Source organism: Chaetura pelagica, unplaced genomic scaffold, assembly GCF_000747805.2.
Source record: "Chaetura pelagica isolate M959 unplaced genomic scaffold, ChaPel_1.0 scaffold55, whole genome shotgun sequence".
NCBI lineage: Eukaryota > Metazoa > Chordata > Aves > Apodiformes > Apodidae > Chaetura > Chaetura pelagica.
In genome coordinates, this window is record NW_009953571.1 from 5,735,531 (window position 1) to 5,757,150 (window position 21,620).

The 21,620-nt window shown below is 41.0% G+C and overlaps 2 protein-coding genes across 2 annotated transcripts in view; both read right to left on the reverse strand.

The window, feature by feature from the left end:
* The window catches only part of EHD4 (EH-domain containing 4), a 29,069-nt gene extending 25,639 nt beyond the window's left edge, over positions 1-3,430 (reverse strand). The window contains exon 1 of the mRNA XM_009999617.1: positions 3,423-3,430. Within this exon, the coding sequence (XP_009997919.1) occupies positions 3,423-3,430 (8 nt within the window). The remainder of the gene's footprint in view (positions 1-3,422) is intronic.
* Positions 3,431-3,603: 173 nt separating this feature from the next.
* Positions 3,604-21,620, reverse strand: part of LOC104390480 (cytosolic phospholipase A2 epsilon-like) — a 37,913-nt gene continuing 19,896 nt past the window's right edge. Inside the window, exons 6-22 of the mRNA XM_009999618.1 lie at positions 21,592-21,620; positions 20,858-20,898; positions 20,247-20,289; positions 19,760-19,823; positions 18,668-18,837; positions 18,448-18,543; positions 17,645-17,682; positions 16,279-16,414; positions 15,014-15,150; positions 14,493-14,718; positions 13,014-13,128; positions 12,443-12,580; positions 10,636-10,743; positions 9,324-9,512; positions 8,251-8,417; positions 7,349-7,535; positions 3,604-3,935 (exon numbers count right to left, since the gene is read on the reverse strand). Of these exons, the coding sequence (XP_009997920.1) occupies positions 3,604-3,935; positions 7,349-7,535; positions 8,251-8,417; positions 9,324-9,512; positions 10,636-10,743; positions 12,443-12,580; positions 13,014-13,128; positions 14,493-14,718; positions 15,014-15,150; positions 16,279-16,414; positions 17,645-17,682; positions 18,448-18,543; positions 18,668-18,837; positions 19,760-19,823; positions 20,247-20,289; positions 20,858-20,898; positions 21,592-21,620 (2,216 nt within the window). The remainder of the gene's footprint in view (positions 3,936-7,348; positions 7,536-8,250; positions 8,418-9,323; positions 9,513-10,635; positions 10,744-12,442; positions 12,581-13,013; positions 13,129-14,492; positions 14,719-15,013; positions 15,151-16,278; positions 16,415-17,644; positions 17,683-18,447; positions 18,544-18,667; positions 18,838-19,759; positions 19,824-20,246; positions 20,290-20,857; positions 20,899-21,591) is intronic.

Sequence of the window (21,620 nt, forward strand, 5' to 3'; positions counted from 1 at the left end):
CGCGGCCCGCGGAGCTGCGGGGATGGGCCCCGCGCCCCGCCCTCCTGCCGGCACCGGGGGGCTGGTGGGCTCCTCGGAGTTATTTTTTCAGGCGGGAGGGCAGGAGGGTGCTGGGGGGGGGTATTTTTTTTCAGAGCCAGGAGGATTTAATTTATTTATTTAGACAACAGATCCGCCTCTGCAGGTTCGTTGTACCTGCTGCTCTTCCACTCTTAAAATGTCAGCCCCTTGACATGAAATCCAGAAGCCCTTCGACAGGTCAGGCCTCCGCGTAGAACGGCCCAAATGCTTGCCGTGTTTTTGTGATGATGAAGGCTGCGGATGCCAGAGCTGGGTGACTAAGCACCGCGGGGGTGGCTACCGCACCGGGCAGCTCTCTGAAGCACGGTGAAAATTCTTACTAGAACATGGAAGTTTTGCTCCGGGACGTGTGTAGCAGATGTAGCCGTTAGTTTTAGCCTTAGGTTTGACACTGTGTTAAGACACGTGGGAGAATCGTATTTTCTGCTGATTTTGCAAGAGATTTTCATGGAATACAATGCCATAGTCCTTAGAACGTTGAAGAAATCTGTAAATATTTTTTTTCTCCAACACAGAAATTCATCTGTTCTCACTCACTACTTAGAAAACAAAAGCTTGGGCTCCCAATTTAAAACCAACCAACCAAACCAAACCAAACCAAACCAAATGAGAAGTCGGATTTTTTGCTGAATCTGTGACTAAACATGTTGGAAGTGTTAGAAATTCTCTTTTGTATTACACACTTCTGGCCTTGACTCCTTTGCATTTAAATCCCTTTTTGCTGGCCCATCACATCTACTGATTTCACCTTTTTAGCTATGTATGTGTCTTTCTTACTTCTGATTTCCATTAGAAAAATAGATATGCTGCAGCCCTTCCAGATACATCAGCAGGTTTAGATGTGCCATTTCCATCTCTCTCCTTCCCATGCCGTTCCTCAAATAACAGATGTTAAGCTTTAATAATGCTCAGTCCTGAGCATTTAAGCACTCTGCCTTTTCCTGGTTCTTTGCTTCACGTTTTATTTAGGGCTATGCACGTATTTTGCAACCCCTTTGTTGCAATTTCCATGCTGAGTCTGAAGATTTGATGCCATTTCGTGTAAGGTCTTGCTGAATGGCTTCCTCATTTTTTTAAAATCCCCTTTTAATAGTTCAGTTTTGCATTCCTCTCATTTTCATGACTTTTCCCCATAGGTTAATCCATAGGTAATTAAGTTATCCTTGCAGTTCCTTACATCTTCTCTGTCTTACTTCAATTATGTCTTTTAAATTAGTCTTGTATCACCACGTCTTTGAGAGTTCTGACTACTCCTGATTATTTATCTGCAAAAGTATCTGAGCTGTGGAAAACCTAAGTACTGCAGTTTGGAGTGATGCTGCTTTCCCACTTGTCTTTGATCCATCCAGTATTTAGTGACTGAGGAACATCACAGAAAGAGGGCAGGTACAATGCTGTCTCAGACTGTCCTCCCAGCCTCCAGGGATTGATGATTGAATGCAGAACTGAGGCAAATGTGAAGTCTTTGTACTTTTTAGTCCTTAAAAAAATTTCCAGTGAATGCACCGATCAGATTTTTTTTAACTCACAAACTTTTATCAACAACACCCTGACAGGGTCAAAGAGGTCTGTAACTTCGTGATGTGTTACATGCTGGGTTATTTTACTCGGTTAACTTTGAACCTGCTGCTTGCTAGATTTGTCTGATCTCATCCAGGTCTTGTGTTAGAAGAGAGGTACACAGTCACTGCCTGTTCGTCTCCCATAGGGCACCCCAGATTTTGCAAATTTCTCTCTTCTCTGCCTTTTACTCCTGCTGTCTTTTTTCTAGGTTGCAGATTCCTTATCTACTCACCCCTGTCATGGAAGCTCTTTTACCTCTTTGATCAGCCCTGACATGTTCCTATGTATCTGTGTTGAATAGAGAGGACTCAGATACAAAATAAGGATTTATGTTCCCCTGTAGACTTTTTGAAACCCGGTAAAGTGTTCCTTGTTCTCTGTGACCCCTTGGTGGCTGCTGGAAAGCTGCAGGAAGGGCAGGGAAGTTTTTGCATTCACACACCTCATTCTGCTAGTCTTCAGACTTCCTGTCTAGATGCTTCCTGCTGTCAGTGGGATCATTTTTGCCCTTCAGACAATAAAGCTCTAACTGCATATGAGAACCTGGGAGTGCTTCCAAATTCATAGGTCTGGCTGTGCCCTCTGGCTACATCCCATTCAATATTGCAGTGAGATCCAGCATGCATCAGCACCACTGCTGTCTTTGCTCTCTTGTTTCCATGGGAGGCAAACCCTGGGCATACAGGATGTAGTAGCTGCAGTATGCACCACAGGTAAGCACTCACTGACCTAAGCGGTTAGCATAAGGATTGTGTTTATGAACCACCTAGGAGTAGACCTTCGACCTTGAGCACAAGGGGATTTGTAAATCTTCCATTTTTGGCCCACAATTACAGGATCTCTGGACAAAAGATACTACAGAGAACTGAGGAGCAGTGAAGTCTGTAGGAGACATGGGCTTGTAGAGACAAGATATGGAATAATAAATCCATAGCACTGAATAAAAATTAATTTAGAAAAAGAATAAACAGAGACCTTGGATTCCATCTGTCAAAAAAACCCAACTGCTTGCTTGAAAGGAGCCATGTTAATGTGATGACCAAAGTGCCAGAAAGTTGAAAGTTAATGTTGTGTTAATATCAGTCGCAGTGCTGTACAGCAAGTAAAAACAAACAAACAAACAAACAAACAGCATTTGGGTGAGTGATATTAGGTATACAATTTTAGATCTGCCTTGACTGTGTTTCTAGTGTCTATTCAGATGTAATATTCTCAAAAGCATTCAAGCTTTAAACCTTTGGTATATAACAATAACATTTAAATTCAAGTTAATAAAATGAATTAGCATGAGTCAGTTCTTGTAATGATGGGTATTAAAACTAATCCTAAACTCATAGGATCCCAGGATCCCTGGGACAGTGCACATCAAGGTCTGGAGCAGGCTTAATTCCTTCTTTTTTTTATCTGGAGCTGTTAAGTTGGTCTGCATGTTGTCTTTCTAGTTGCCTTTCTAGTAGAGGAAGACGCATTTAAAAGAAATGGTTTTAACATGTATTTGCTGTGAAAAAAAAAAAAGTTTATTTGCTGTAACTCTGACTCCAAAAAAGTGTTTTATTATACAAAGTTTAATATTTATTTACATTCACATAAAGACTCCTGTCTTGACATAAAGTAAAAAGTGGGCTTCTTGGCTTTGTTTTAGGAACAATCCTATCTTTTTATAGCACAGATAGAGCACAAATACAGTCAGCTTAAACTTCCTCACACTTCCTTGTCCATGTGCCTCAGCTTTGGCCTGAAAGGTCTCTTCTGCAAGCATGACCAGAGCACAGCCTCACCTAGCCATGTTCCTGGTGTTGTCAACAAGGGAAGCACATTAGTTCGTTAAGGAAGAGCTTTGGTTTTTGTTTATTCTCTTCACTGACAGACAGTCTTTAGCATTCTTGATGACAAACAAAATGCTATTCTTAGCATTCCTTGGCTTTTCCTCACTTCTAATCAAATTCCTTTTTTTCTTTATTAACAGGATTCATAGATATTTGATTTCACATTCGTCAGTGCTGGGCAGTCAGCCAAATGCTGTGTTCCCTCTCTATCAGGCATACACATACCACCCCTACTGGGTGGTTTTCCCAGTGGTTGCTCTCTGTTCTGTTGCTTTTTTCGCTCCACAGCGGTACGCAAGGCCTGAAGGATCAGGTCTTTATTGTTCTGGACATTGTAGTAACTTAGGTTCACCAGTTTGTCAAAATTTTCCTCAGAATAACTCAGATTGTTTATATAATATGGACCACAGCTATTGGCAACATCAACTTCACCCTCTGCCATCTCTGAGGGACTACGTTTCACACCTAAGGGACAAAAAATTAGTCAGTTAATTAGCAATAAGTGATTAGGTTCTGGATGGTTTTTAGGCGTGCACTCACAGCAGATCACAACCCAAAATTGATGTTTTATTGCTGGGATGTTTGCTTGGCAGTGGTGAGTTGGAGAAGCTGGTGATGATGAGGAGATTTGAGGTTGTCCTGGGTACACTTGGAAATGCCAAAACAAGTAGAGTAGCTCCTCTTTTGAGCACAGGAGGATGAGACTCTCTGCCTCCTCTCTAGCTCTGGGATCAGCTGTCATCATGGTCCCCATGGTCCCCAGGTGCCTCTCAGTATTGATGCTCTCCCAGTCTCCACTTTGCTGCCATCTCCCAGCCATTGCAGCACCCTACACTTCTAGCCAAGGTGCAAGTAAATGGTAACTACTTTTATTCTTTCCTCCCCTTCTTCCAGAGCAGCCAGCTAGAGCAAGGACCTCAGGACACCATGGGTTTTTTTTCCAGGTGGTGGGCCTGAAGCCACTGCTACATTTTGTGCCTTCCATGTTCAACTCTACATAATTTTATATTCCTTTCCTGCCTACAGAATTAGGCTACTGAAAATCCATGTATTTGGGTGATTTAAGCTTTCCAAAAGTGTACCTGCTTTCTCACTGATGTGACAGATATTCTTTCACCCAGCACAACCTAGCACACTCCCTTGCACAATCTGCTACATCAACTCTTGGTTCCTACTAGGAAGAATTATTAAAAAATACAGAAAACAGCTAAACCCCTAGATTTTATTATTTAAACTGAAAGACTTCACCGAGCCATCATCTGGACATACCCCAGAAGCAGATGGCACAAATATTTAGTGTAATTTCCTTGAGATCCTACTGCTATAAAAAAACCCTACAGGCTTTGTTTAACCTCAACAGTGAGAGTGAACCTGATATTCCCTGAATTGCTAAGACATGACAGAGGTACTGAAAGGGCTTTTCATGCCCATTTCATCATCCCAGGATAATCAACATATGCATCAGATCCAGACAATGTAATGAGGCAGGCAATCCCGTAAGTGTCATCTCTGGAAATATTACATCCATCATATCTTATGATCTGAAGACAAATTAAATTATTATTTAATGCCTTTGACAGTAGAAACCAGATCCAAAGCTAATGCAGAATTTATCTGCAGACTATCACAGAGTCAATATTCTCAGGGACCTCCACAGTAAGTTGCTGGTGCAGGGAGAAAAATACCCAAGAGAATTGCAAATCTCAACAAATTTGTGTGTGCAGCAGATATAAGACACATCTCCTCACTTGTTTTTCTAGGACCTTCATATTTGACCTGTAATCAAATTAGTATCTGATCTCGGCTTGGACCTAGTTATCTGCTCTAGACAGTAACACCAGTGTTTTTGATTTGGCTGGTGTTTTGGACACACTGTCAATTACTGAGTTGGTGGAAATACATCTGTATGCTAAACTCAGTAGATGCAACATGCACCTTCTGAGCTGAGGGTGTGTTTAACTGATAAATTCAATGCACAAGAGGCAAACTTGCCCTTCCTGAACTCAGCAAAAATGGAAGAAGCCCACTTGGCCATATTAGTTTAGGTTTGACTCTGCACTGATCAGACACAGTATATGAGCAGGCTGATCTTATATCTATACTTGTTAGTAGGTTCTTGGAAGGGAAAAAGATCCATTAATTTGGTTAGATTCACCAAGTCTGATAGATGTAGTCCTCAGGACTCTTCTGAGAGAGTTATAAGCAGTCTAAATCACCTTACACAAAGGACTTCCCCTTTCTAGTCCAGCTGTGGAGTCTAACCAGCACAGGAGTTTGAATATGTCAGTTTAAATAATTTACTGCAAATGCTTCAAATTCCCTTTGCTGAACAAGCTAATGGGTGAGCTGACTATGGAAAAACTGCCTGTTCATGTAATTGAACTAATGCTTCAGATACTGTACATTCTAGGTATGGGCTGGGGCATAGTACTGAAGCACTAGAAATTAAGCTGATCTCTGCCTGTCACTAACACAGGGCAGACATCTGTTCCCAACCTCCAGGCCTTTCTGTAGCAACCATGCTGCCCTTGTGGAGGCTGGCTCTCAGCTGAGAGGTGGCAGCACTCCCAAAAAACTCCACAGGCTGAGCCCTTCCATGACAGCTCATCTGAGACTTCACCCAACAGGGACCTGTTCTCTTTTTTCTGTTTAGTCTCAGCTTGCAGCTGCTGGCTGAATCTGTCAGGCAGCATTGGCATGCCTCAATATGTCATGCAGGTCATATACATTTTCTGCATACCTAGTAATGCACCTTTTTCGATTCCCTGATAATTTATGTTGACCTGTAGCTTCTGCACATCATCTGATGTTCACCTGGTAGTAGATAGATGAGTTAGGAATAACATCCCTGGGTTCTGGAAATTGTTGAGGAGGAAAGGGGAAGCAGACTCCTTCAAAGAGCAGTACAAAAGCCAGTTCTCAGTTCCTGTTCTAGTTCTTTCTCCTTTTCTCCTTTCCCAAGTTCTTTCTACAAAGAACAACTACAAAAACAACCTTTCAGCTATCCAATCTGTGTTAAGAGCTGGAGTGGAATGGTGTCTATACCTGTATAAATACTCTTAGAATATCTGAATCCTGTTCAAAACCCCACTTGCTACCTCAAAGGTGCAATGAACTCAATCTAGAATATCTACCAAACAAAAGTATGCTAAGTTTTTTATTACTTCATTCAACAAAAGTAATGAAAAGATTTAATACAATTGGGACAGCAGTTTCTGCATTTGTTTTGGAATTTCATCATCTGGAGAAGGAGTAACTGAAACTTTTGGCACCAACAGAGGTAGTATGGAGTTGTGGGATACGGTACCAGGACTTAGAAACCATCTGTCTTGAAGTGACTGGCACAGTTGCCATTGAAACTCTTCTTAAATTTCCAAGTAGGACTCACTGAAGTGAACAGAAGCTGTTGACACAGCTCAGTGTTACGTTTTCATCACTTCGCGAGTTCACGCTTTTGTTTTCAAGGTTATCTGCTTAACTGTAACCCCTGAAATTATTTTAAACAATGAAATCCTTAGATTCCCCAGAGCAGTGTCCAACAGGAAAGGATAACAAGTATGAGAGGAAATAACCCTGCTAACGTCTGCCATTGCAGATAAACATAATATACTTCTCATCACGAAACTCTACAATCTACCTATAAAAGCCAGAAAACAGCCTGAAGAGGGAGGGGTATGTGTGCCAAGGGCTGAGCTCAGCTGCTGCTCTACTGTCTGGGAAAATTCACATATTTTTAGCTTCTTGTTATGGATCAGATCTAAGCAAAAGGAGTCTGAATCTGTGTTTACAGGATGATCCAAAGAACAGATATTGCACAGTCAGAGAAGAGAAAGGGCAGCCACTGCCTCCGTTAATGTGAGGTGTAGCTGTACACTTACCAGGTGCTTTGTAGTCCCTGAAGGTGTCATTTACTAGAGGGAAAAATATCACAATAGGGGTTTCTGGGCTCTCTTTGTCACCAACAATGTAGCATTCCTTCAGATGGGGAGTTTCCTCATCATCTGGCACCTTTGTAGAGAAAGGAATTCCCTGTTTTGCGAAGTATTTAGAGGCTTCTTTCAGGGGCTGGTTGCCACGATAGGAGAAATAAAAAAAACCTCATCAGAACATGTGGGAAACCTTTGGACTGAATTTAACCAGAACCCAGTCTGACTTTGAATGTTTGTGGTGTAAGGGCCAAGTTCTGCCAGATTATGGCACGTACCCAATGTAGGTGTTGTAGACTGTATATGGGGACAAGATCTGGAAGGATTTGGGTCCACATGCCTGTCTTTGAAAATCTACATTACACGTTAGAGAATTGCAGATGCTGCCAATAGAGGACTTTTTTTTTTTTTATATATATGTAATTTAAGTTCCTAAATACAAGCTGTGTTTCCATTTATTAACATAACAGATCTTCTGCATCAGATTCTTCTATTGTAACCATTGAATTGTCCTGAATGTGTATTTTCCCAATGAAAAGAATATTATTGGATTGAGAATTCTTAAGACAATTTAAAAATACATTTAGCTTCAGTCATTCATTCAACATCTGACTGCCTTCAAATCAGCTAAAACACATTTAAACATAAAAATGGAGAGAGACAGTTTACTCAATGCTTATTTACTGGTAACACTTTTACTGTTTGATAGAGATATGTGACCCCAATACACTGTTAGCTTACTTACACTTCCAAGATAGCGGGAAAAAAAGAGTTGCTGTGAGTAGAGAATTAGCCATTCTGGGAACTCAGTGATGAAACAGAGATATCAGTAAAGAATAGATGAGGCTGCTTACCGCTGTTTGGGAACCTGAACTGTAGTTGAAATGCAAAATGACATCCACTTTCCTTTCTGGCCTCATAAGGGGCGGGTAACTGGTAGCAAAGGCAAATGCTGTATCGATCAGGATGAGGTAGTCTGCTGCTGCTGTCAGGTGGTTGGGCTGGGTGTCAAGCTCACAGTCTAGAAAGAAGCATTTTTTATTTATTTTTTTTCAGTAGTGGTGCTAAATACAAGAGGTGTACTGAGGAAAGTCAGTTGTTAACAGAAACAGAATTTTTCATTTCACGGGTCTTAGACCTGCCTACATAGCCAATAGCTGCAATTCAGCCATTTCTCAGTTCCTTGTCTAGCTTCCTCTTTTCACTGTTTACTCTGCAATTTCTTTGGCTTTCCTCTAATTAAAAGTGCTTAACTTGGGGATCAGGAGAATAGAGTTAATTCCATCTCTGGTTTTGTGTGTGATTCTGGTCAGGTCAGCTTTGTTGGTTGTTTTTTTTTTTAATATAAAAAATATTTAAACACTATCTCATTGTCTCAGCATATTAAAGATTAAAGATGTCCTTTGCCTTGCACACTAAAAGAACAGGCACACAGCTACTAAGGTACCTAGCTGAGGCAGGCATAACCCCTTGTGTGACACGGAGGACCTGGTACCAAACTGAGTACTTATTCCCAAACTGTGTAGCAGGAAATGCTCTTACAGAGGTTATATCTTATAAGTAGAACAGTGACATGAAACAGGCCTCTGTCACACAGCCCTTGAGTACTGGACTTGGCAAGAGACAACATGACGACAGTGCCACGTCACACATGTGCAGGCTGGGTGGCTGGCACTTCAGTAGATGCACACTGGTTGATTAATCAGGGTCTTTCGCATCTATCAGTTGCCAGTCTCCATGAAATTTTTATGACCTTGCTTTTGAAGCCTCTCCTGCTAGCTAGTTTAAGCTTTCAGTAAGAAACAGCTTCAAATACTATCAGAGGACAGGAACAGAATGAAAAGGCAGTCAGCTTGATAATCAGCATTGCTTCTTTTTCACAAAGATGGTTTAAAATGTAACTAAAGCCAAGGTACTAATACCATACCTTTCCATTTGGAAAACTTGCTCTCTAGGTAGTTGTTGTTCATCTGGAAGCCCTTCAGGAAGTTAGGGATTTCTGAGGCTGCTGGACGTAACATGGCAACATCTCGGAAAATGTTTGAAAAGCTGTCGGTGGGACAAACCACTCGAGTGTCCAGTTCATTTGGTCTTGCAGGCAATAGAGTTCCATCATCTGCAGAAGAAAGAAAACAGTTCTTGTATGTGTCCCCTATGTAGAGATTAATCTGTGCAATCACAATTTCTTTTAACATGCTTGGCAAAACTTAAACATCTTTATCTTTTTGTCTCCAAGATCTCCCCAAATCTCTCCAATTTTTCAGATAAGCTTTGAAAAAATCCATGTTTTCTTCTCAATCCACAGTGGCAAAGGCCTTGTTTGTACTGTAAATTAATCCATCTCATCTGCTACAACTGTCTTTGCTTTTCTATGATCTGATCCACTACAACATCCTGCACTTATCCTGTCTTCCTTTGCTACTCCATGTGACAGGTTATCTCTCAGCCACACACATAAAAAAGCCACACAATCACAATCTCTCAGTCACACAAACGTAATTAACATTCCTTACTAGCAAATGCAAGCTCCTTGTTTTAATGAGAAACTATCCCCTAAAAGTGCAAGAAGATAAAATAAATCACCCTTTTTTGATACATTTCTCTTTCTTCTCAACTTTTGTTTTCTTTGTAGTGTATCTGTCTTGTGTGTTTCTTCTTAAAATTCTACCCTGCAGATTTTCCTTAATTTGGCAGTGTGTTTTACAAATCTTATCCTTAGGACTACTTTGGAACAGCTTGCAATAGTTCTGAAGTCTGTATCTGTGCTTTGTAGACTCCAAGGAGGCAAAGATAGTGATTGCCCTTGTTCCTGTGAAGCCTCATGCCGTTCCAGCTTCCAAGAGAGGAACTGGAAGGCTGTGGATCACTTGGGGAGGCCTCCCCTAGACTACAGGGATATTTTTTTCCAGTTTTAACCTTGTGCAATGAAAATGGTTCATATATGGGCCATTCTCTCTCTTTTTTTTTTTTTTCTTCCCTTGTGTCAGATCCCATGGATTTTTTTCTCACACAAATGAAATGATTGCTATGCTGTAATTCATGGCATTAATATCCTCCTAGTTTCCATGTAGACTGCAGGAAGCCCTGAATAGGGAATTCCAGAATGGCTTTGAAAAAATGCAATGAGAGCATAGGAGCAGAGAGGAAAAAAAAACACCTGGTTTGTTTTGGAGGTTTTGTGTTTGTTTGTTTGTTTTTAAGAGACAATAAAATAGCATAATGCCATAAGAATGACCCACCTATGTCAGTAATTTTGTCTCGGGTCCATTTGTGCCAGAAGTCTTCTGACTGAACAGATAAATACCAAGCATCCATAAGATTCAAGGAAAATACACTGCTCCAGATCCCTGTGGCAAAAGATGTATTTGACAGAAAGTAAACTGATAAAGACTTGGAAGTGTTTTCATTCACAGTAACTTTCAGTATCTTCTGGATTCTCCAGCAAACTTCATTCATTACATTATCTTAGTGCACAACTATAAAGGAATGTCTTTATGAATTGACATATGAATCCATAGTGTATACAGATAATCTGGTTTATTTGGGTATAAGAAGAGGGCTGGTAGTGTTTTCAGTATAGCTGCTAACACATTCATTTTTGTTACCTCACAAATAACATTTTGTCAAGTATAACTTAGTATTATCCACCTCGCCTCAAAATTTCTTATTCTGCAAGTTCTCAGCATTTGTAATTCTAAAGCTTTTATCTATTTCTAGGATAACCCTGTTTCTATGCATCTGTCCTGAACCATCAACCACAAAGCATCTACTAATATCCCTCAGAATAAGGAAGCTAACTTAAAGGTTTTGAAAATAGAGAGTGTAGATGTATGAAGTTTTTCATTTGTCTTCCAATTTTGAGGATTTAAGGCATACCTGGGCTACATTTTTCAAGTTCCTCCAGTAACAGATGTAGCAAACTTGATGTAGCCCAAACTGCCACCTATATGCAATTGTCTTACAGGCTGAGGAAACACCGATACTTGGTACAGTCACCTGCCGCCAGGGTGCCATGATGCCTTACAGAACCCTCCAAACTGCAGAACTAAAACTGGTGCTCTGGAGAGGAACTGGATAATGGGCAGAAGAGGCTGTACGTGAGCAGCCTGACCCAGCCAAGCCAGCCTGCAGCCGGAGGGATGGGCTTGGCCACAGAGAAAAGAGCTGTATGACCTATGTAGTCAGTTTCAGCTCTGTTCCCGGCTGGAGTGAAAAGGAATTTGCTGAAAACCTCTTAAGTAAATATGTCACTGGAGTAAGTAACTCTGCCTGAATGAGGCAACTCTGGATCATTGGCAGGTAACGGGGACACAAATGTCCCAGCGTCACTGTGGAGAAGGGAAGAAGACAGTGCCAAGGTGGAAGGTGTAGGAAAGGGACTGGTGACCTGCTGGCATTTCTGACCACAGAAGGGGAGACATGGGTAAATTTGAAATTTCAGCTGGGGACAGGGAGATTCTGACTGCTTCCTACACCTCTAGCTACACTAGCTGTAGTGATCTCTCCACACAGACAAATAGTCTTACCACAAAACCCCTGAAACTTCCTTTATGCAGTTGGTAGAAGCAGGAAGCACAATGAGGCAAGAGATTGCTTTCATAAAGGGGAAAAAAAAATAAAAATCCTTACTGCTTCTGCTAGTTTTATGCAAAAGGGAAAAATGTTAAATATTATAAAATGTTTTCAGGTTTTGCACTTCTGAAATGGAAGTGTTATCCTGGAGAATTAATCAGGGTCAGCTGTGGCTGGAACACTGCGGAACAATGCAATCTTACACAACTTTGTTGCTGACAAAGACACAAAAGTATTGTGAAGGCCTCATGTCAGTAGGCTTAGCCACATATGAAATAAAATAAATCTGTTCACCCAAATAAAATTGCAGAGAACATAAAAAAACTTTCTGATAATGGCCTGTTATCAGTTCCAGTATTTTACCATACACTGCTCCTGGCAGGTAAGAAAATATACTAACTGCTTCATTTCAGAAGAGAGGTTTGTGCAGGAGTGGATTATCTTACATTACATTTCCAGGGAGCAACAAATCACCTTCCAAAAAGCAGATTCTGGATTCTGGTACTTTCTTCATCAGGCGACCCATGAAGAACTCACTACCAAAATCTTCTGTATGAATGTAGGCACCATATTTTGGAAATCCTACCTCATAAGGTGTGAATTCCACCCATTCTGAAAGAAAAACCAGAAGACAGACTGATGACAGCAGCATAGTTGTCATAGTTGAATAAAAAGTATGATACTGGCCAATTTACAATAGACTTGTTTCTAACTAATGCATTTTGCAAACAAACATTTATTCACTGTACATTTCACAGTGTCAAACATGAAGAGAAAATTGTCCTCTTTCATCTCAATTTCTCTACAAACTTTAGGCTTTTGAGGCAATTTAGCAGATAATTTCATGATAATGTCCTCCATCATCCTGCTTTTGAGCCTGAATACAGCTGCCTATAAAAGATGTTCAAAAATTTAACTATTCAAATTCTACTCCTAGGTGAATTGGCCCTTTAGAGGATTTGTGCATTGAACGGATTTCTTTACCTAGTTCTAAATTGACCGCTATTGGATTTCACTGGTAAATGCAGTTTTGTAGTATTATTACCTCTAAAATCCTGGTCGCTGATTTTATCCTTCACATTGAGAGAGAGGTAGATGGGCAGAGGATTCTGACCCCGGCTGAGTGCCAGCTGCTGATCTGTGAGCTTATGACAGTCCTCCTGTTTTAAAGAAGGGCAGTAGCTGAGGACAGTTAGATGGCACAAAGAGCCTTGCACTTCATCTGCGCTCAGGCTCTGAGAATACTCTGGACTCCAACCAGGATGTTTCCCACCAGTTTAGTTTGGAGAGGTGCTATCATCCCTATCTCTGACCCTCGCAAGCCCCAACACTTCAGCACACAAATAGTCCTAAGTTAAGTTCATATGCTGAAAAAAAACCCCTGGGATTTCAATGGTAGCAAGAAAATGTTCTTATTCACATTATTTATTTCAGGAAAATGTCTGGAATCATATGAAAAGCACTCTTGGTACGGAATATTTTATTCAGAAAGAGTAAGCCCTGTCTTGACTGCCCAGAAAATAATCTTTTTCTCAGTCCAGTCACAGATCCAAGCCTGAGACAGAGTTACCATTTGGTGAGCCTTGACCCTTACTGCTTCTGCTGCAGAACATCTTATGTAGGCAGGCAGGGTGGAAAGGGCAAGAGGGTTTGGGATCTGGGCCAAGGTTTGAAAGGGTGCTGAGTTGAGATCCCCCTGGAAGGAGAGCTGCAGGTGCTCCCCATTGCTGAAGCAGCCCTTGGACTGGTGGCTGTGCCACTAGACTTCCCCTGGGACAGGGCTGTTGCACTGCAGGGATGGATGCTCACAGCTCCCTGCTGAGCCACGACCAGGATGTCTCTCACACTGTGCTCTGCTTGGGCAGTTAAATTTGTGTGTGTGTGGAGTTACTTATATTACAGGGGAAAGGTTTTCTCTTTCTTAAGAAGTGGCCTATTGGAAAGGAAATATTAATGAGTACTAAACCAGAGCCTGAACATTGCCTTTTGGTAGAAACATTTACAGGGTGACAGAGTCCCATTAACAAATCAGATATAACATCTTTGTGTTTGTGTATTTTCTTTCCCTTGTCATGCTGTGCAGACCTTTTAAAAGAACAGTAGGATTTTCATTTAAATATTTGCATGTGAATTGATTTCAAACTTGTTCATACTGTAAGTTTCCTGTTATTTCTCTCTATTCCCACCCTTTCTGTACCAGGTGTTATGTTGAGATTAGCCAACAAATGCAAAGAATGATGCCACCAAAGCATAGGCTATAGGCATATATCTGAAAAAAAAACCCCAACAAGCAAAATCCCCATTTTTTTTCTGTAAGGATGATCCAACACTGGCATATACTGCCTAGAGAAGCTGTGGAATCTTCACATGTGGAGATACTCAAAAGCACACGGTTCAGGGCAGCTGACTAGATGACTCTGCTTGAGGTCCCTTTCAGTCTCAAGAATTTCTTGACTCACTGTCTGCCTTCACCTGTATAATCACTAAATATGCAAATCTGAAGAGGAAGATGCTGCTGTTGTACCTTTTCATGGAACATGGTTTCAATGATGAGTCCCCACAGATCTGTGAAAGACATCTGATGTCCTTCCTGTTTCCTCTGGCACAGCTCTTTCAAATAGTATTTCAGACGATCGGGGGCAAAACAAGTTAAGAACTTATTTTTGAGCACATGCTTTCGGGCATCTTTGAGTGTTTCCTTAAGATCCTTTTGGGACCAGTCAGGATCTGCATACAAATTGGACATGGTCCTAAGGAAAAAAAAAAAAAAAGAGAGAAGAAACACAAGGAAAAATGTGACTTCTGAAGCAGATCTTTGGGAAATTATCATTATTGATTTACATGCACATGCATGTGTGGTACTATTCATGTGTTTAATCGTAACTGAATTAATTCTGCCAAATACCCACCAAAGGAAACAAGGAAAAAGCCACAGCAGAAAAAGAAAGATGTTTCTTGATAGTAAAAATGATACCACTCTTCAGATCACTTCTTGACATCACACATAGAAAATTTCTGTGAAGACTTTGCTCATCTTGGTCTTACCATGTTGTGCCAGATAAACCGGTGATGTATGAGACACAGTCCAGGACATTCAGTTCCTGGACACTGAGAAGATGAGCATACATGGCTGTCAGAGCTCTGGTTCCACCACCCGTCGTCATGATTGCCACCACAGGTACCTGTTAAATCCAGAAATACATACATTTAGTGTCATGGTCTGAGGAGGGAGACAGACATAATTCATTAGAAAAGAGAAATTTACATCACTGATAAAGTAATAAAGGTGCTGCATGCCACCTGTCTGCAAGGAGAAAAAAACCCTGAGTTAATAATTGGGCATAGAAGGGGTGCAAAATGCCTCATGTTTCCTGTGCCAAGCAGCTGTGCATTAGGAAAGGAAATCCATCATCTCAAATGTCATATTTTCAGAACTCTGTTGCAAAACCAGTAAGACAGACCAGCAAAAAACCAGAGCAAATAGTACTTCCTGCCATCTGAACCAGTTTTTTATTGGATGCAATAGACCAGAACACTGAGGTGCTGTCTTCGTAGTTCAGCGCAGATAATCAGAGAACTCTAGGGCACTCGTTCTGCAGGGAAGTGTGGGTGTCTCTACATCTGAGGGGAAGGAAATGGCCCACAGCTTAGCGCTGGCATTTAAAGGCAAGGTCTTGTGCGTGAAAGGTCCAGCTGTGCAAAAAAACCTGCTGAGCTCAGTTAAGGGGAAAACGAAGAAAAATTGTCTTCTCTGCATATGACTCCAGGCTTCACGATGCAGTCTTGGGATTAAAATGTAAAAGAAAAAACTGATTTTTCCCTGCCTCAGACCCTCTGTTACAATTCCCATTTTCCAAGCAAGTGCACACTCCAGCTGCAGCAGATGATGAAGACAGACTGACAGTGTCCTGTGCTCACACAACGGGAGCCTAAATGCCAGTTCAAAAGGAACAGAAAATAAGTTGTGTTTGAACCATGAGGGAAATAAATGCTGAATCAATGGTTTAAATCTGGCAGAGATGACTGTGAGGCCTAAAATAAGCTTTGGCTTTGGTCCTGAGAGGACATAGCCTTTCTCTGCATTATTGTGCAGTCTACTACTCAACACAAACTTAGATCCAGTAGCAGCAGGTCTACAAGGTTTTGTTAATGTTCCCTATGAATACCCATTTCTTCCCTAGGATAAAGAGGTCAGCCCTAGATTGCACATGAAACTTTACATCGTTTCCAGAAAAATGGGAATCGAAAACAAATGCTACATTTTGGTGCTCATCTGTGCAGAAAGCAGAGAACAATTATGTCTTAGATACCTCATCATCCTGCAAGTCCTCCTCCAGCTGGAGAATGTCCTTCAGAGCTGCTGCAACCACCTTCTTCCTCTTGCGAATGAAATCCTGCTCCTGGGCACACAGGTCAAACCCCAGGCGTACATCTAGGTCTTCCTGGCTGGAACACAGGAGCAGGTATCTCACATCACATTTATGGTCTAATTCAGTATTTTAATTGCTTCTACTTCATAAACAGACATGGATTCACCATCAGGTCATATAAAGCAAAGCAGGAAGTGATGAAATGTTTTAGTTTGTTCCTGGAGATCAACAGTCTGTCTTCCTTTGGACTGGGAGGGGTTTTATTTTTTCTTCATGCTGAAGATGCCGGAAATTAAGTATGGCTCCGAATAACAGAATTGTTGCTTTTCAGATATAAAGCCAAAAGCCTGCAGGGGGCAGTGTTTTAAAGTGGCTTTTAAATGCAGTTTCACAAGTTGTCCAGCCTTCCCCTCATAACTGCAAATCATGGATTGAAGTGTGGACTTTCCTATTGGGATGTTTTGGGCTTTCTTTTGGGGTGTTTGTGTGTGTGCGTGTATATAGTAATGTAGGGATATTTACAACTATTACAGTTGCAGTTTGGAAGCTGCTGAGAAAATTGTTCTTAGGTGTGGTAAGGAAGAAACTGTACATCTGTCTCAGCATATTTACTGCAACTAAACAGCACAATAGAAGATGCATCTGCTTTTGTAAGGGAATAGAAAGTCCTACATAATGTAACATTTATTTTATAAATTTTACCAAGGCCTTAGATAAAATATATCTCAAAATACACAATGTGTTTGCTTGGTTTGGGAATAAGCAACCACTTGATTGAGTTAATGTGCATTTATCTCTTTGAGTAGACATGAAAAAATAAATGCAGATACGTTTCCCCTCTCCCCCATACCCTAGAGTGGCAAGGCACTCTGACTTGGGTCTTTTATTCTTCCTTTTTTGGGGGGAACAGAAAGGTTTCTTTCAATTAATTTAAAAACGCTGCTTTTCTTGAAAATCTGCATTTGGCAATGATTTGTAGTGGTATCAAAAAGTGCCTAGAGTGGCCCTTAGCAAGTAGTTCTGAGTGCAGCAAAGTATCAATAGAAAACTGGCACGTTCTTTATGAATTTTTTCTTTTTTAACTGACTGTATAGTCCCATTACATAAACTCCTGGCCACCAAAAATCTCTGTACTGAGATCACAGACTCAGTGTACTGAGTCTGTTTTATTTTATAGCTTGAAATGAAGATGAGCCAGCATTTGGGATGCAGGCAGTAACAAAGAGACTGGAACCTGGTTGACAACTATCTGAATTCAAAGAACCGAGGGAGAAAACACAGAAGGAAGATAAATAAGATGTCTTACCATTTTTTCACCTTCAAGTGCAAATCAAATTTTCTGTGCTGTAATTTATAAACATAAAATTATGAATACTGATATTTTGTATAAAACACTGCTTTTTCCCCACTCAGAATGAGACATAGCTCTTTTGAATAATCATTACATCTACAGAGCTCTGAACTTCAGTGAACTGACAGTGAGAGAGAGGCTCTCCTCTCTATGTGTCATTAGTAGCCAGAGGAGTGCATCAATTTAATAAATTAAGACTTTGGTATTGTAATCTATAGTCTGCATCTTCTCTGTGTTGAAAACTCATGTGTAGCTTGCACTGGAACTACTTGGCTACACAAAAAATTAGGAGAAGAGCTGCAGTGCTACACCTCACCTCCCTGAAAGAGTCCACCAGAAAACATGATTCCTAACAGTAAAGTTTGTCACACAATAGTGTGAGGTACTAGGGGAAGCCAAAGAGCCTAAGCACCCCCTAAATGTGGCATGGGTTTGTGTTTTGTGGCAGTGTGCCAGGCTGCATGCAGCCTCACCCCTCTGTCCCAGGAGTATCCAGTGACCTCCAGCCTGGCTAAGGACACAGACAATAGAAGGAGCATGAGCAACAGCTTGAATGTTTTTCTTCATCCCTCTTCTCCCCCACATTTCCCATTTCAGTTTGCTCCATATAATTTACTTCATTATGCATTGCTCTAGAATTGAGGGAGGTTGGAAAACAAATGGCTCTGTATAAAGAGATGTGGCCTTTGGTTCCTGTTTCTTGGGAACTAGCAACAGCTTTTAAAAGCCTGCAAAGCCCATGTCCAGCAGACACTTACCTCACCAACTACTACCTGCTCAGATGGGAGCGAGTTCAGAGAGAGAGTCAAGGGGATGTCTCTGCTCCTTCTTACTCCACATGACATGCAAGCACACTGAAAAGGAGCACAGAGTGCTTTTGGTTAAAGATGGAAATGTTCTCCTCTTGCCGCCTACTCACACATAAAGGTCAGATCACAGAACTGTCTGTGTTGTCTACCATGTTCTGGGGCAACGTACAAAGGTGGGAAGCCTCCTCTTCTTTGTGAGTACAACATCCAGGGAGGGTTGCTTGTATTTAGCATAGTGGAAACAAGTGGGATCTGGGGAAGGGGAGCAGGAGTCACAGCCCACTGAAACTCTCTGGGTTTCTTCAAAGGATCCTCTCACTGTAAATGTTAGCTCATTCTCTAAAACAATAAGATAAAATGCACAAAAAAAAAATTACTTCTAATTGCAAAAAAGAGAGAAGGGAAAAAAGAAGCAAAAGAGTTTTGAACAAACCCCTTCTCCTCCTGCTTTGTGATTGGAAAGCTATCTTCTAAAAGTGATCCAAGACCCAAACTTTACAGGTGGTTGTATCTTTATAACGAGCTGAAGAAGAAGCCAGCTGGGAGTGTGATGTGAACAGCACCAAATTTTAGACTGCTGCACTTCTATTGCAGTTGCATCACAACACAGTGAATGCAACCAGATGCTTTCTATTGTAAATCATCCTTACCCCAGGACAATTAACGAGCAATGGAAATTCTCAGTCCCCTAAAATAAGATCTGACTCTGCAGCAGATGACCCTATTTATATGAAGAGATCAGCCAATGTGTGTTATGCAAGCTCTCAGATTGCCTACCAGATCCAGCCCCTCAGAGGATGTGTGCAGAGGAACTTCTAGATTCTGGATCTTGATCAGGGCCAGGCAGGAGCCAGCTGCTGAGTGGCTAACCCCTGCAAAAAATGAGGTGTTTCTGTGTGTATGCAAAAGTCAAACTGTCAGAGATCCTGAGGGAAGTTAAGGATATGGACTATTGTGCTTAAGGAAGTAAGATTCTGCAGGGTTTAGCAGTACTACAGCGGAATTTTTCAGGATCTCAGCTTGGGATTTAGATACCTTCTGTACAAACATCTAATATTGTTTCTAGGCTGGCACAAGGCTTCTCATGAAGTCAGAACCCTGAACCTGCTACAGAATGGGTGGCATTCCCTACTGCTTGTTTTTACAAATTGCCTTAGATGTGGTCAATTAAAGCCTTAGTATTTGGGTGATGATGCAATTTCTAAGCATTGTCAGAGAGAGTAAAAGCTCTAATATTCAATTAAAGAAATAATAAGCTTACCTGAAAAGTGCTTCTTTTTTATCCTGCCGTCCAAGTGTACTTCCAAGCAGGCTGCCTCACGACACTAGAATAGACAGGATGGGGACAGAGAACTTGATTACTCATCCAGCCATTTCACCATCAGTCCTGGTAGGTGCTGGTGGGGTCATTGTGGGAAAAATCACTGCTTGAATCTGGGGACAACTGTGTTGGAGACTTCTTGCTATACCCAGTGAAAGTGAGAATTAACTTCATTGTCATGTGAGAAGATGGTGCTATGCTAAACATCATGTAATTTTCAATGGATGAATACAAAATAAGGGAAAATGATAGCAGTTTGAAGGCTCCCCTGAGGCCATGCTGGTCTCCTGAAAGATAAAGCTTCTAAAAGAGAGTATCACTCACTAAAGAATGAAGACTTGCAATGTGCCCCACTACCATGATAGTCAACTAGGGTAAGGATTGATGTGGGAAAGAATGCGAGAGAACAAAGCAAATGATATTTTACCACGATTGCTCCATTTGTGAGGAGGGTTTCAGAAGGACCCCAGCTAGAAAACAAGAATAATACATATTTTATAAACAATGTAATCTGGATACTGTCCTGAACAAGACTCATTTTTCTCTCTTTTTTTTTTTTTCTTTTTAAATTTGCTCCTTCTAATTGTATGTACAGGTTTGTTCCCTTTTCACTAGACATAACATAGCTACCTAGCAGAAGTGATTCAGTTGCAATGAAGCACGTGGAAAGTGCTTGTAACAGCCTTAATAGCATGGATATGTCACAGATTGGGTAGCAACATTCTCCTCAGCCATAACCTCCCCAGAGAATCATCTCCAGCAAATCTATAAACTTGCAGCAGTGGAATTTACTAGCCCCAGTCAGCCAAATCTGAACTATGTGAGTAATATATACATTTTAAGAGAAAGCCACAGAATTTAACATTCTTAATTAATTTTCCTCATCATGGCATATTCCTTTCTTACAACAACTTGCTAATGCATACATTAAGTTTGGAAGAAGGGTGAATCTGGCCATTAAGATGACATGGGGGGTACCGAAGGTTTCCCTGCACTGAGGCACCACTCTTACTCCCATAACAATGAGATTTTACTTACATGCTCTCCAATACAAATTCAACTTCTAGCCCCTCCCTCGTCTGAAAATGGAAAAAAAAAAAAAAAGGAAAAAGAAAAAAAAGAGAGAATAATCTTGATTACCATGCACAGAGATTTGCAAAGTGACCTTCATTTTTGCAAGCATAGTTTCCTGGATGCTTTAATAAGTAACAATCATTCTGTTTTCTGCTGCTATTGTCAGCATTAGAGGACAGAAGCAGCTTTTTCTTCCCCAAGGAAAGGATCTCAGTTGCACCAGTAGAACAAAGGGTGTTTGGTGCTTTCAAGCCTCCCTAGCAAACCTTTCTTTTTCACACTTTCTTCCCTGCCAGCTTCCACGTGCTGAACATAATATTCTAAGACACAGTGTTTAGTAAAATATTGTGGAAACAGGCTGGTTTTCCCTGACTTGTATCGTTTTTCTTTTTATAATATTTGTGAGAATTTTATAAAGTCTATCACTTGCTGTCAGATGATTAAAACTCCAAAGCTTCCCTAAAATTGCATTTTCTCTGGCGCTTGGGAATTTGGCATTAATCTGTGCCAGAGGAAACCAACAAGAATCTGAGGCCATCTATTTTGTGTGTGTAATTTCAAATATTCTAGTTAAGTTCTTAACATTTTTACTACCAAGCTGATCCTGGTGGTAAAAAACAGAAAAGACAGCATGCCTCTTTAATCAGAGGGGAGAGAATGGATATCAAGTGGTACTAAATGTCTGACCAAACTCTTACCTGTGGATTCAGTGGGAATGTTGTAAACA